At 42.4% G+C, this 14185-nt stretch overlaps 1 protein-coding gene across 2 annotated transcripts in view; it reads left to right on the forward strand.

Annotated features, from left to right (window-relative positions):
* The window catches only part of dmrt1 (doublesex and mab-3 related transcription factor 1), a 33698-nt gene extending 19746 nt beyond the window's left edge, over nt 1–13952 (forward strand). The window contains exon 5 of one of the 2 annotated variants that reach the window (XM_040003563.1): nt 12960–13117. In XM_040003563.1, the coding sequence (XP_039859497.1) occupies nt 12960–13117 (158 nt within the window). Of the gene's footprint in view, nt 1–12959 lie in introns of both variants that reach the window. The other variant, XM_040003562.1, reaches the window with a different exon arrangement.
* The last annotated feature ends 233 nt before the right edge of the window (nt 13953–14185 follow it).

The raw sequence follows: 14185 nt of genomic DNA on the forward strand, positions 1-14185 counted from the left end.
AAATTCACGAGAGCCCAAAGTTTGCGAGCTGTCAGCAACTTTCCCTCCACCTCCTCCGACTCTGTTTTTAGACCTCGCCCGCCTGACTGTACGTTTGTCTGTTTTTGTTATATTGGTGTCAGCGCGGCGTGCAGTCATTTAAATGCAAATCAGATTGTTGAGCTATTGCAGATGTTAATCCTGCTAATCGATAGACCTGTGTAAGCCCATTAAGTTAGAAATCCATTACTATCTTTCTAGATGATATTCTATTGATTTTTCTTGCTTCGGTCTACACTCTACTGTACGCCAACGTGAGTTACTGCGTATAAAGTCTGTCGTTTCGGGCGTTCCCCTCCTCGCGCACCCCCACAGTAACAGGCGGGGAAACAAACGGCGGGGAGATTGGTGTTAGTAAGTTTCTTTGTGTCGTGTGTAAAATGGGCTTTACCTGCTTTCAGATCAGATTTCTTTACACTCACATACAAAAAGAGTTAAGAACACACACACACACACACACACACACACACACACACTCGGGCCGCACTCATTCCCGAGATGTCGGCAGGGCCTCTCGCTCTTTTGGATTTATTAAACCTGAAACAAATGGGTACCTGAAACCCAGGAGGTGACCTTTTCAGAGGGAGTGCTGTTTCATGTCATGTAGCAGCCAGAGTTCATTTCCTTGGTCACTGACAGGCTGACAACATCACTCAGCTCCGTGTTGTTTCATTGGCTCAAAAACAAACGGTTGCTGCAGGAAGCAGAAGTTTTGTATTGATTATGGAGCTTAAAGCTCTCTGTAAGATTTCTGTGACACACAGGAAAAAGCCGGGGTGTTGTTTAGTAAATAAAAAACAGGGACATACTGTGATTGTAGCTTCAGATTAAAATATGTGAGTTCAAATTGGACTCTTGTGTTTTTCCTTGTTTTGTCCTTTTGCTCTAAATGCTGTAATTCAGTCCATGGTCTCCACACATGGATCTTTCTGATGTCACTGGGAGTGGATGTCCCTATTGGATGTCTGCAGGTGCTCAACTTGAGCCGAAGCCAACATGGAGACGCCTTCAACCTGCATTCTTTCTATCAGACACCAGGGGGCGATCGTTGTGGTTCCAAATACAGAGGAAAACTTCCCTCTTTATGCGTATGCTCATTGGCTACATACGTTCACCTGAACAATAGAAACGCAGCCTACAGTTCAACCACACAATGAATGAAAACTTTGAAATGGGACGAGGGCTGCGTCACGCCTCTGTCACCTTCACTGGGGACAGACTGGTTAACAATGCCGGAGTTTATTCATTTAATGGCTGATGTCAGAAAAGTGTTTGCTTGGTTAAAAATACACTCGTCAGTAAAGTGCTTGACAGGATTGGACAGGAAAAAGAAAAGATGCAACTGTTCAGTAATTACCAGCTTTAAAAAACAGAAAACTCTGGGACACACACTTTTAACAACAAATTAAAATTTTAGTAACCCTGGTTATTAATTGGGTCACCTCTTTGAATATAAACACGTTGTGATCTTTGCAGTTTTTCAGAATACGTTTTGTTTGCCGTTTGTTTCTGAGAGTCCCCGCAGTGTTCCCGTCATCAGCGTGTCTGACTGAGCGGCCGTTGCTCACAGAAAAGTCCTGCGTGTCCTGTCAGGTTGTCTTCCACACTTTGCCGTGGTGCTAAGTGCCCTGATAGCCCGCGGGGCTGTGGACGGGCTAAATACCGGCGTAATTGTCTGCTCGGGGCACAAGCACCGCTGTAATGCGTTGTACAACCACCATTAACACAGGCCTGGGGCTGTGGAGACATTAAATGGCCAGGGCTGTGTAGTTTATGTCCTCTTCCCCTCACTCTCTATTTCTCTTTCCCTCTTACACACTCACACACACACACACACTCACACACTCACACACACACACACACACACACACAGACACACACACACACACAGACACACTCTCACACACACACACACACACACTCTCTCACATTGTCCTGCTCTGAGGGGCTTAAAAGGAAATGAAATGTGATCCTATTGGCTGCTGTTTCATCTTTGATTTTCTTTGATGTGCTGCATCAGTCTTTGTTGCTCGGGACGTTTGGATTAGCTTTAGTTTGTATCTGTAGTTCAGGAACTTTATTAGCGGCAGCGTCTCGACCCGGTGAGCAAACAGAACAATCAGACTGAAGCGTTTCTGAGCCACAGTTACATAATGAGACCTAAATGTCTGACACTTATTCACTCAGAAAATACACATTTTTGTCATGTTTTCTGTTGTACTTTCACTTATATCGTCTGAGATCTTAAAGCTTTAGACAGTTAACTCTAACATTTAACGATTAAAAGTCCTGATGTTCTCGTTCGGTTGCCTTGAGTTTGTTTTCATGAATGAAAAACCTGGTGCACTGATTTTTTTCCTGTTTTTCTTTTAAATAAAAGAATAGGAAGCTGACATTCACATTTGTGATGTGGTTATGTATATGTTTAGGACTGGTATTTATATTTTTGTAAAATGATATCCTAATTAACATTAATAATAAGAATAGCCTTTTTAATGAAGTCTTGTATTATGGTGGCGTTTCAGGTTCTTAAACACTGAAAAATGACTTTGTCTCCTAATCTAGATTCTAACCTGATGGTTCTACGCAGCTAATCTCAAAATGCAAACATGACTTATGTCTAAATGTTCTCCGGATATAAACGACTTCTTGGATGTTGTTTCCTACTATGCTGCGTTCCCACTTAATGGTGCTCGTGTAGTCTCTTTCCTCGCGTTGTTTTGAGCATCAGCAGCGGCTGACAAATGACGCGGCCGTGGCAGCTCTCCGAAACAGCCGAGCGACTCGGATAAACACATCTGGCAGCTTTAGCACCCGTGAGAGGCGTCCTCCTATCCACAGCAATATATTTCACTCTTCCTGTGTCCTTTACTTTGGCATTTTTCTTACCCTGTCGACTCACAATGAATCTCTTGTTTAAAATGTAATGATAGAGAAGTCCTGCAAATATCGATCGGCCACCTCAGCTCATTATTGCATATCCATAACTCTTCGATGGATCATGTCAGGCAGCCCAGCGATGGACTGACGGGCCATTTTGTGAGCTGATGGGGCACAGTAGCCGAAATGGAGATTTAGCATAGGGACGAGGGCTGCGTCACGCCCCTGTGGCAGTCATCTTCACTGGGGACAGATTGGTTAACAATGCCGGAGCAAAGGTTTCTCTCTGCTTAATTAGCCTTTGACCCCGACAGTCTCCGTGGCCTCGACTCGGTTTGGTTCCAAAACAAACCAATAATGAGCCTTTAAGTGTTTTCTGATCCTCTGCATCCCTTTGAACAATTATCTTAACAGCTATTTATTAACAAGGTGAGAGTGATAAATGTATTTAACGGTACAGACAAGAAAACAAATAGTCCTGATTCATGAAAATGCAAAAGTTATTATTGACTCTGAAGATGTTTGATGTGAAATAGCAGTAGCTCAGGCAGTGACAGGCTGTCAGCAGCAGTCACAGTGCAGAGCGAGGTGTGGTTTGTTTCAGCAGTGCTGGCTCTATTTGTACACACATGTATATGTGGGGGGGCTCAAAGCTCGTCTTTGTGTTGTGAGAAAAAGAACAAATATAATCATACAACCAAAACAAAGAGCAGTCTGTCCTTAGGCTCTGTTAGCTTCAGTGTTCTGGTTTCCCTTCGATGTTGTGTCTTTTTGTTGCGACTGCTTCCACAGCAGGACGGGGAGGCTTTGAAACGCTTCATTTGGACTAATTCTTCAAACTTTGTGGGGAAAAATTCTCTCAAAGTAAAAAGAAAAGAGAAAAATTATTTTTGTCTCACTTCAGATGTGGATTTCTTTCCATAATCTGGATTAGTAGTTTATAAACTTGATAAGTTACATAATTACCTTAGGGGTTATTAAAGTACTCTAATTCTGAAGTCTAAATAAGTGGGAAGCCATAGTGGGCATTTAGTCTGTTGCTTGGCATAATATTAATTGAAAAGTGACTGACACATACATTCTGTCAGGTTTAAAGGCTCCAAAAACATTTAAGATGATGTCTTTTGATCAGCTGTAATGCAAACAGTAATATGGATTATATGATGTCAAAGAAATGAAACGAGCATTTTTTAAATAAACTGATACATTTTAGACTGTTAGATTAAAATGATTGTTCAGCCTGCAGAGTTAGGGCTCCTACAGGAAAGTCAGGTGGTTTAAAGCCGAGGGTGAAGGTCTGCACTGTGAACATCAGCTGAGTGTCATGAGCCTCCACTGTTCACTGCTCAGTATTTAAAGCCCGCCTGCCTGACTGCTCTTTGACTGAGTTTTCCGGGCCATTAAGTCCTGCTGCTCGCCTGATGATGAGGAGCCGAGCGCCCATACGGGGAGCGTCCATCCCTACATGGGCTGTCCTCAGTTGGACACACACGGGACCCTCTCAAACTGGCCAGGCGCTTTTTTTAAGCTGCAGCTCGTATCTTTTTAATGGGAGCCATTTAATCCCAGGTCAACCTTGTCATGTGACAGGCAACTCTTCATTCGTAAGATTGAATTTTTGCTGCCTTGATAACAGCCTCCACTAAGTGTTGCTGTCCCTGGACAGAAAGCGCTTTCAGGCAGTCGACAGTAGCGGGGAACTTGCAGCTTGCAGACACTGAACAGTGTCTCCTTTGCAGTTAAAAGTTACGAAAGTGAGAGCCAAAGTATCAAGGCTGAGTCATCTGCTGCAGAGACAAGAGTTTGGATCTAGTCGAGTCATGCAGCTGTTCTCTCTTAATATATCATTAATATGTTCTTGTCTGTTATTCTAAATCAGGATTAAGACAAGGTTGATTTTTCAGTTTGTTTGTTTTTGTCAGGAGTGTTAGTTTAGTTGCTGTCTCGTGTTTTGGTTCATGTCTATTTCTATCATAATTTATGCAGAGGTAACCTCCCCTGGTGTTTCTGTTATTGCTCTCTCTGTCTCACACTGTCTGTCTTCTTTGCTCCCTTCTGTTTCCTTGTGCATGTGTATGTTAATTAGGGCTGGGCCATATTATACCGTTCACGGTAATACTGGTACAATGTTAGGCAACGATAAGAAAATGATGTTTTCATACGCACATGGCCGATCGTTGAGTGAAACGGATGAACCAGAATTGGTTTGTAAAAATGGTGCAACTTCAGTGATGTGGAACTGGTTTGGTGTTTGTCCGTCAGATACACAACAAAGCACATTTTTTGGTAGAACATGCAAGTGGCCGTCGTTATTGTCGTATTTGTCGAACTAAGGTGCTCGTAAATCTGGGAGTAATCTGGGTCCTAAACTCCGTATTCTACAGGTCCCAAAGTCAAACGAACACTGCAGCATCACTGAGAGTAAAAATCTGTCTAAATTCTTTCATCTTTAATAAAACGATCAGCATTGCTGCTTTACCAGGTGTAACTATGAAGTTTAACATCCAGGCATCCATGAAAACAGAATTTATTACATTTAACGGAGGTAGAAGTTAGCGGAAGTTAGCGGAAGCTAGCTCGCTAGTTTCGCTAGTTACCTCAGCATGATATAGCATGTTCTGACTGAGAGATTTCTGAAAAAATTTAAACGTACAGCTCTGCTATCACTTCCAACATAAATGAAGACAGGAAACTAAACAGCAGTGACGTTTGTAAAGTTACTGAAGTTGGGCTAGCTGGTATATAATGATGTGCTACGTGATCGCTAGCGACACAGCTATGTTAGCATATCATAAACAGTGAAGCTGGAGGATGAACGCTAACACTTTTCCACTCGATAAAAGTTAACGTGAAGGTTCCTGATGGTTAGAGACAAATACAGTCGCATGGCAGGATGCTGTAAACAGACCAAACTTCAGTCAGGAGAACAACTGAGATAATCCATCCACAATACGAGGTTAGTCATTAATATACTGCAACAACACGGGAATAGAGCAGCTGTGATAGAATACAGCATTAATGAATCAATGGTACAGAAGTGGAGGAAGCAAGAAGAATGAGTTGAGTAAAGTTTGATTTATCTGACTGCTTTGTTTCGTGCCTTATAATCCCGTGCACCTTATGGGCCGAAAAATACATATTTGACTTTTTTATTTGGCACACTGCAGTTAATGTTGCAAAGCTCCTCTTTTTAACTTCAGTGGATATTATACATGGTTATGCTCTGGATATGCCAGCCCATGTCTACTGGAAATGGCTTTGGTTAAACTTTCAGTAAGGAATTTGCATTTGCACTGTTACATTTTTATATAGCTTCAATGCACATAAAACAGCTGCTTGTTTAAGTGAAAATAAATGGATGGGTTTTTTGGCGCTAGTAAAGTTGTGGAGTTGTATTTTGTCTCGCATCAATTATATCCTCAGTTATATCGTTATCGCAAATTTTCTGTTGATGTTCTTGCTGTTTGTCCAAGCTAAGCTGGACATTGTTTAATTCTGGACTTTCCATTTCCACCAACATGTTCTGGATTTGGGTTCTTCTCTACATACTCCACACACAATGTCAAATTAGTTTTCCAAGAAAGCCCAATGTTAGAACTGCTAACACGATACAACTGATTATTAATCCTACAGAACCAGGCTAGTTCAGCTGTTTACTTTCCATCTGACTTGCTAACAACGACCCATCAAACAGAGGCAGAGACGCTGTGATGTGATGACATCTAAGAGTCAGCTGTTAGCTGCTGTTGCACAAACATTACTACAGACAGCAATGCAACATCCATCCATTCTCTTCCGCTTATCATTGTCAGGGTAGCAGTGACCAATGCAGGGAACATATAGTCAGGTAATTCCACACATCACAAACTTAAAGTAAACAATTGCCTTTTAAAAGAAATTAGTTAAAAATACAGAAATGTTTGAGATTCACTGACCTAAAGGCTCACAAAGCTGTTAGCAGGTTTCAAGTCCCAGTTAGATGAATTATTTTCTTTGTTAATGAGTGATAAGATCGGCCTCGTTGATGTGAAATGATCTCTGCAAATTTAGATCCTGTGCTAAGTAGGTATTTATTTCAGATACATAAACTCCCCTGACAATCAGTACAGTTGAAGGCAGAGCTAAGCATGCACATACAGGGTGTGTGTGTTTACTTAAGTGTTATCTACCCACATGACCCTTGTGTACAGGAGATGAGTGTGGAGCATGAAACCCACAGAGCGAGCTTATCCTCGGAGGATCAGACTGAATTACCATCTCCTCTCACATCTGGGCTTTTGTTCCCTGCTTTGGCAGCAGCAGAAGTGATTGTACCTCCATTCACACCCTCCCTCCCTCTCTTAGCAGGACAAGTGGGAGGTTAAAAAAGCTTCCTTTTGTTAATCCACACAAAGACTGTTTAATAGTTTGGAAATCTTATATAGAGTGCTGAGTGAGTGAGAAAAGGGCACAAGTTCATTCCAGAGAATGAACTCTGAGCATCACAGGCGGTTTGTTACAGCCTGGAGGGGAACTTTGGACAGACTGGATATTCTTGGTTGTTACTATCAGACATGTAGATGAAAGTTACAGCTTAAAGTTCTCTGGAGGCCACGCATGAAATATATAACATGAAAATTATCTGTATCCATGGATACTGTGACGTCACCCATTAGTTTGTTTTCTTCACCCATGTTTGTATCAGCTAATGCTGGCGAGCTGGTTTGGTTAACAAGCATCCATCCAGTCGGCAAACGTCAGTGACTTGACGCGATGATAGATGATCACTGGAGATGCAAAGTGGGCGGTACCAGGTTAAACTTTTCCAACTTTGAGGTCAGAAAATGAAGCAACTTTGAACGAGAGCGAAGGGCTCTGTCGATTGAATGCGACATGCTGGGTTATACATTGTTACCTAGGAAACCGGAGTCGTCTGCCTGTCTTCAACTTATAGATTTTATGTATTAAGCTTTTATCAACCCCCCTATTTAAGAAGGGGGGGCTGGAGAGTGTGCACCAACCACAGGGGGCTCGCACTCCTCAGCCTCCCCAGCTCTGTGCCTGCGACACTGGAGAGGAGAGTCTGTCCGTTAGTCAAGCCTCCGATTCAGGACGATTTTCAGTCGTGGAAGCTGGACCAACTCTTCATCCTCTCCAGAATATTCGAGAGTCGTGGGAGGTTGCTCAACCACTCAACACGTGTTTTGTGCACTTGGAGAACGCATTCAATTGCGTTCCTCGAGGTATCCCTTGGGGGGTGCTTCAGAGGTATGAGGTGTCTGGTTTGTAAAAGTTGGACTTTTCCCGTGGTTGTTTGACTTCACCAGCGCTGCTCTGTGTCGCGTATTCACATATTATGGACAGAATATCTTGGATTAACCAGGTGGTGGGTATGTGTTTCATATTTGCTCTTTGCAGATGATGTGGTTCTGTTGGCTTTATTGGATGTAATCTCCGGGTCGCTTTGCAGCTGAGTGTGAAGCGGCGGGAGTTAGAATGATCACCTCGAGGTCTGAGGAGTGTTCGTGGAGTGGCCACTCCAAGTGAGGGAACAGTTACCCAAGGTAGAGGAGTTGAAGTATCTCAGGGTCCTGTTTACAAGTGAGAGGAGAGTGGAAACGGAGATTGACAGATGGTTTTTGGCCGTGGGGCATCACGAATGCTGTATTGATCTTTTCTTTTGAAGAGAGAGCTGAGCTTAAAAGCAAAGCTTTGGATTTTACCGGTCAGTCTATGTTCTTATGTTCCCTCGCCTAAGCTCACGAGCGCTGGGTAGTGACCAAAGAATGAGTTTGCAGATAGAAATGACCTTCGTTTGAGGAGTGCCTGACTCCTCCGTAGAGATGTGGTGAGGAGCTCGGTCATTTAAGAGGGACGAAGAGTAGAGCTGCTACAAGGGGCCAGTTGAGGTGGTTCAGTAATCGGACTGGGATGCCCCCTGGACGCCTCTTGAGTGAGGTATTCTGGCCATGACCTGCGGGGGAGGAGGTCTCAGGACAGACCCGGGATTTTGATTTAATTTTTTAAACTTTTCTATTTAATTAAGCACTTCTGATCTATTTAGTTTTGTGATTTTGTGTTTAATTTGACTGCTGTAACACGTTTCCACACACATACTTCCAAATATTTAGCATAGACAAGATAAAGAATATGTTTCATTTAATTAGTGTCATTAACAGGTGTGATGTGGCTAATTGAGAACACGGCTTCCTGCTGTCGCAGCGGCCTGACATTAATCTGAATTAAACAGGAGAGCCGAGGACAGTCGGATGCAGTTGGGAACATGTGTACTACAGTGTGTCGTGATTTAACGTCCCCACTGAAACTAACGCGTCCGGTTGCTTTCGGCCTTTAATTACACCATAGATTTCCTGCTGATGAACAGGCGGCGAATTAACAGTGAGAAGGCTAATTCACAGCCGCTCTCCCCCACCCACTCGCTGTTATTGCCACACAGGTTATTGTGTTATTGCTGAGGGATGGAGGGGAAAAAAGAGAAAGAGCTGAGTGCACTTAGCTACACAAACATTAGTATTAACGATCGGGCTGCCAGTTCACAACTGGTGACAAACTGCAGACGGGCAGAAACTGGAAACCAATCAGGAAGTTAATGAGGAGAAAAATTACTCCTCTTCTCTCCTCCCACCACTGCTGAGGAGAACACACACACACACACACACACACACACACACACACACACACACACACACACACACACACACACACTAGTGCAGGGAGGTTTTATATTTTTTTAAGCTGTGAATTCAGTAGACTTGTGTAATCTGATTACCCGTGTACATTTCTCATAGTTTTATTGTATTCTGGGAGCTGCTGAAGCTTCTAATCTGTCATCTTCTCTCCTGTAAACTCGATCCTCAGATTAACACGTGTGGAGCATCTGGATTAAGCAGCTGATTATTTTCTTGGTTTTTATTAATAAATAACATGAATAAAAAATAACAATCTTTTAATGTACCTTAAAGTAATTTTCTGTTAATTATCTTAACATTAATTATTTATTAATTTATTACTTTATATATTAATTACATGTTATTAAATTAAAAAGGCATGATTTTGTTTCCTATTTGTATTTTTTGGCATTTATACAAAAAAGTTACTAATACTATTGTAAAAACGATATTTAAATATTTATTGAGTAATTCTGTGATCAAAAGGCTGTTCGACTTTTCTTGCTTCGATCTGGGAAACTTAACTTTTATCCTGTTAAATTAGCACTTTCTATTCATTTTACAAACAGGGATGAATGATTACGTTTGCTGCCACATTAATGTTATTGTTTTATTAGTAGCCATAGCTTGTTCGATTTCAGTTCAATTTTATTTATACAACACCAAATCACAACAACAGTCGCCTATAAAAGAAAATACATAAAATTGTATATTTATACGATAATACACACAGAGAAAAACCCAAAAATCATTTGACCCCCTATGAGCAGCACTTTGGCAACAGTGGGAAGGAAAAACTCCCTTTTAACAGGAAGAAACCTCCGGCAGAACCAGGCTCAGGGAGGGGCGGGGCCATCTGCTGTGATTGGTTGGGGTGAGAGAAGGAAGACAGGATAAAGACATGCTGTGGAAGAGAGACAGAGGTTAATAACAGATATGATTCAGTGCAGAGAGGTCTGTTAACACATAGTGAGTGAGAAAGGTGACTGGAAAGGAAAAACTCAATGCATCATGGGAATCCCCGGCAGCCTACGTCTATTGCAGCATAACTAAGGGAGGATTCAGGGTCACCTGGTCCAGCCCTAACTATATGCTTTAGCAAAAAGGAAAGTTTGAAGCCTAATCTTGAAAGTAGAGATAGTGTCTGTCTCCTGAATCCAAACTGGAAGCTGGTTCCACAGAAGAGGGGCCTGAAAACTGAAGGCTCTGCCTCCCATTCTACTTTTAATTTCTACTGTTAAATATTCTTACTGCTAATAGTTGAAGTTTATGTGTGTGCTTACATGTGTTTAGTATGTCCATGTTGTGGAAATGGGAACTTTTACTGACCTCTGTGTCAGTAAGTGTCCAGTGTTCATCTGCTAGTGGTGGGAGGAGCCTGACTCTCTGCAGGTGCTGCAGGTGTGAAGTTGTGCGTGAGCTGGATGATGTGACGATTTCCTTTCCCACTCATGTACTGATTTATTTTTATTTGAATTATAATTATAGTTTTGGAAATCAGCTGTTCAAGTTTTTAAAAATGTACGACTCTTGTTAAGTTAATAAGTGATTATAATGATTTGGTATAATAACTGTCTTCTGTATGTTTCCCTCCCTGCACCCCAACCGGTCTCAGCAGATGGCCCTGCCCCTCCCTGAGCCTGGTTCTGCTGGAGGTTTCTTCCTGTTCAAAGGGAGTTTTTCCTTCCCACTGTCGCCTAAGTGCTGCTCATACGGGGTCATATGATTGTTGGGGCTTCCCGATGGCTTCTTACAATATAAAGCGACTTGAGGCGACTGTTGTAATTTGGTGCTATATAAATAAAATTGAATTAATGTAATTTATACTACTGCTCAGTTACATCAAACACAACAAAAGCTGAGCACCAAAACTGTCAGCAGTTCTTTCATTCATCGTCTCCAAGCTCGAACAGTTAAAAGTTTAACTACACGAAACATTTCAGAAACAGTTACCTGAGTAGAAAAGGTCACAACCAAACCAAACCGTGAAAATGATCATTGTTAATAACTGAGCCTGAGGTCTGCTGTTAGTGTTTGTGCTGCAGCTGCAGGGCGAGTGTTAAAATGGGCGGGTGCACATCGCTCCGCTCTTAACTGTAAAAGATGTAATGCTTTTGTTTTGTGGTCACTGTCTTCTCTTTTTGCTCGCTGATTCAATTTGCTGTAAATCCCAGGCTTTGCCAGGAATCATTTCACCGTGCGCTCGTATTTATATCGAGGCTAACAGAGAGGAGCATTTATTCTGCAGAGCTGATGATTACTGTCCCGTTTTGTCTGTCTCACTGTAGTATTTCTGTTGTCCTTCTCGTTTACTCGCCTCACAGCACGGAGACATGTTTATTTTATATGTGCGCTGTCCTGTCTACCTACACGACGTAATAGGAATCTATCATATTAATGACTTTAAGGAGTTTCCGAGGAAGAGATTTGTACTTGGATGTCAGACGTGAAGTGAACCATCTGAGGATTGTCAGGGTTTTTTCCCGGTTTATTATCATGTCACTGCAGTGTGAAGGAGTTTTAATATTTAATAATCAAATGTGTCGAGCAAAGCTCAGCAAACGTTGTCATCGGAGCCATCGTGACAACATTTTGGATGTGCCGCTGTAGTGTTTTTAATCGAAAAACGACTCCTCCTTAATTTCCTCAATCAAATTCTGTGACTTCTTGTAGTTGGTGCAGCAAAGATTATGGAAAGTTGTATGAAATATAATCTCTTGTTTTTAATACTTTAATATCATTTTTAAAGTGGTCTTGAGCGATAGTTCTCCAGGCTTTCTGAAGGTCTTTCAAAGTTTTCTTCGGGCATTGGCTGCGTGTTCACTCGATTTTCAGTCCAGTCCAGGAGATGAACAGGAAAACAAAATCCAGCAGAGACCCGACACAGGGCAGGAGACCGGATCAGCCTCTCAGTCGATTCATTCAACAGTCCAACAGTGAGTCTGCAGCTCACTATAAAGCAGGGTGGAGGCTCTGCATTTCAGCCAGTGGGGGAGGATGAAATTATGAACACAGAACAGCAGCGTCTGATTGGGCACAGCTTCATTTGTCAGCACACTGCCAGTGCGGTTACAAGCTTACCTGGACAGGTACAAAATGTGTTGCTTTGCATTGCTGCGTCTATTTTTCATCGTCCGACTTTTATATAATCAACATAAATAGAGTCGTTAGAAAAAATGTTTCCATTATCTACCCAGGTGGTTGTTTTAGTCCCTGACATTGTTCGGTTTGCTTGATGTTAATGAAGTAAATCGATGTGACGTTTGTTGGTGACTCAAAGGGTTCAGACTCTTTAGAGAAGCACATTTTTGCTCTGAGATCTTCGGTGCTCCTCAGCAGATCCCTGACTCTCCATCTGTGTTGTTCCTGCAGCCTTCTCGCCCGGCAGCATCTCCGCTGGTCACGACTCCACCATGATCTGCCGCTCCATCAGCTCCCTGGTTAACGTTGACGCCAAGGCTGAGTGCGAGGCCAGCAGCCAAGCTGACGGCTTCACCGTCGACTCCATCGAAGGCGGCGCCACCAAATAAGAGAAGAAAAGGATAAGATCACACGACAGAAGCTTTACGAGCTCGGACGAGCTGAAACTTGATGTTCTTTAAAAGCCGTTTAATCGTTCGCTCTAGTTTCACGTTGTCTGCACGTTGTCTGCACGTTGTCTGCACGTTTCCCTTCTAAAGCTCTGTTCTTGTATTTGTAGATCATTTTAAATCCAGTTCAGGGTTACGTATCACAATGTAATTAACTGGCCAATGCAGTGAGACCCTTGATTAGCTTTAATCAAGATCAGATGATTGAGCGTGAAGCAACTCTTCCAAACAGAAATAAAGTGGGTTTTTTAAATGCAGAGCAAGGTTCTGGTTTTTTCCTTTGAATAAAGCTGCAGCGCCGCATTTCTGCTGAGGGTTGCTTAGCATGATCGACTTTCACCTCATCAGTCCAACAGCTGGCGACTTATTCACAGACAAGAACAAGAAGACCACATTTTTCTGTGTTAAACTCTTTGCAGCTTGTAAAGAACAAACATGTCAGGATGATGTGCTGTTAAATAATCAGCGTGCACAGCCTTTAACCGTCTAACCTCCGTCGTGTCCGCGTGCACATTTACACTCCGGCTCAACGTTTAAGTCTGATTCTCTAAACGAGCAACGTAAAGACAGCCGTGGAGAAAAACGAGACTTTCAAGTTAAGATTTGTTACAAATAACATTTAATTTAATTATGAACCAGGTGATTTATTTGATCTGAGCAAATGAAACTACATATGGATGTTTCCTGTTGGTTATTGGCTGACGTACAGTCTCCTCATTATGCTGTCATGTCAGCTAATTATGGGCCCCCTGTAACCATATTCTCACAATGGGGGAAAAAAAAAGATTTAATCTGAAAAACTGTTTTTCAGATTAAAAGTCAGCTGATGTAAAAAAAAAAATCACAAAAAACAAATATTTGTGACGTAAAGTTTGGTCTCCGACTGGACGTCCGTGTCAGACTCAGATGTCCTCCCGAGGACGGCGTGGGACGGGTTAGAATCGCGTGTCCTCTGCTGCGTTGGCGCCTGGTGAGCACCGGCTGCTTATTTATGGTGCAGATCCAGCA

This window comes from Simochromis diagramma, unplaced genomic scaffold (assembly GCF_900408965.1).
Source record: "Simochromis diagramma unplaced genomic scaffold, fSimDia1.1 OVJJ01000583.1, whole genome shotgun sequence".
Classification (NCBI taxonomy): Eukaryota; Metazoa; Chordata; class Actinopteri; order Cichliformes; family Cichlidae; genus Simochromis; species Simochromis diagramma.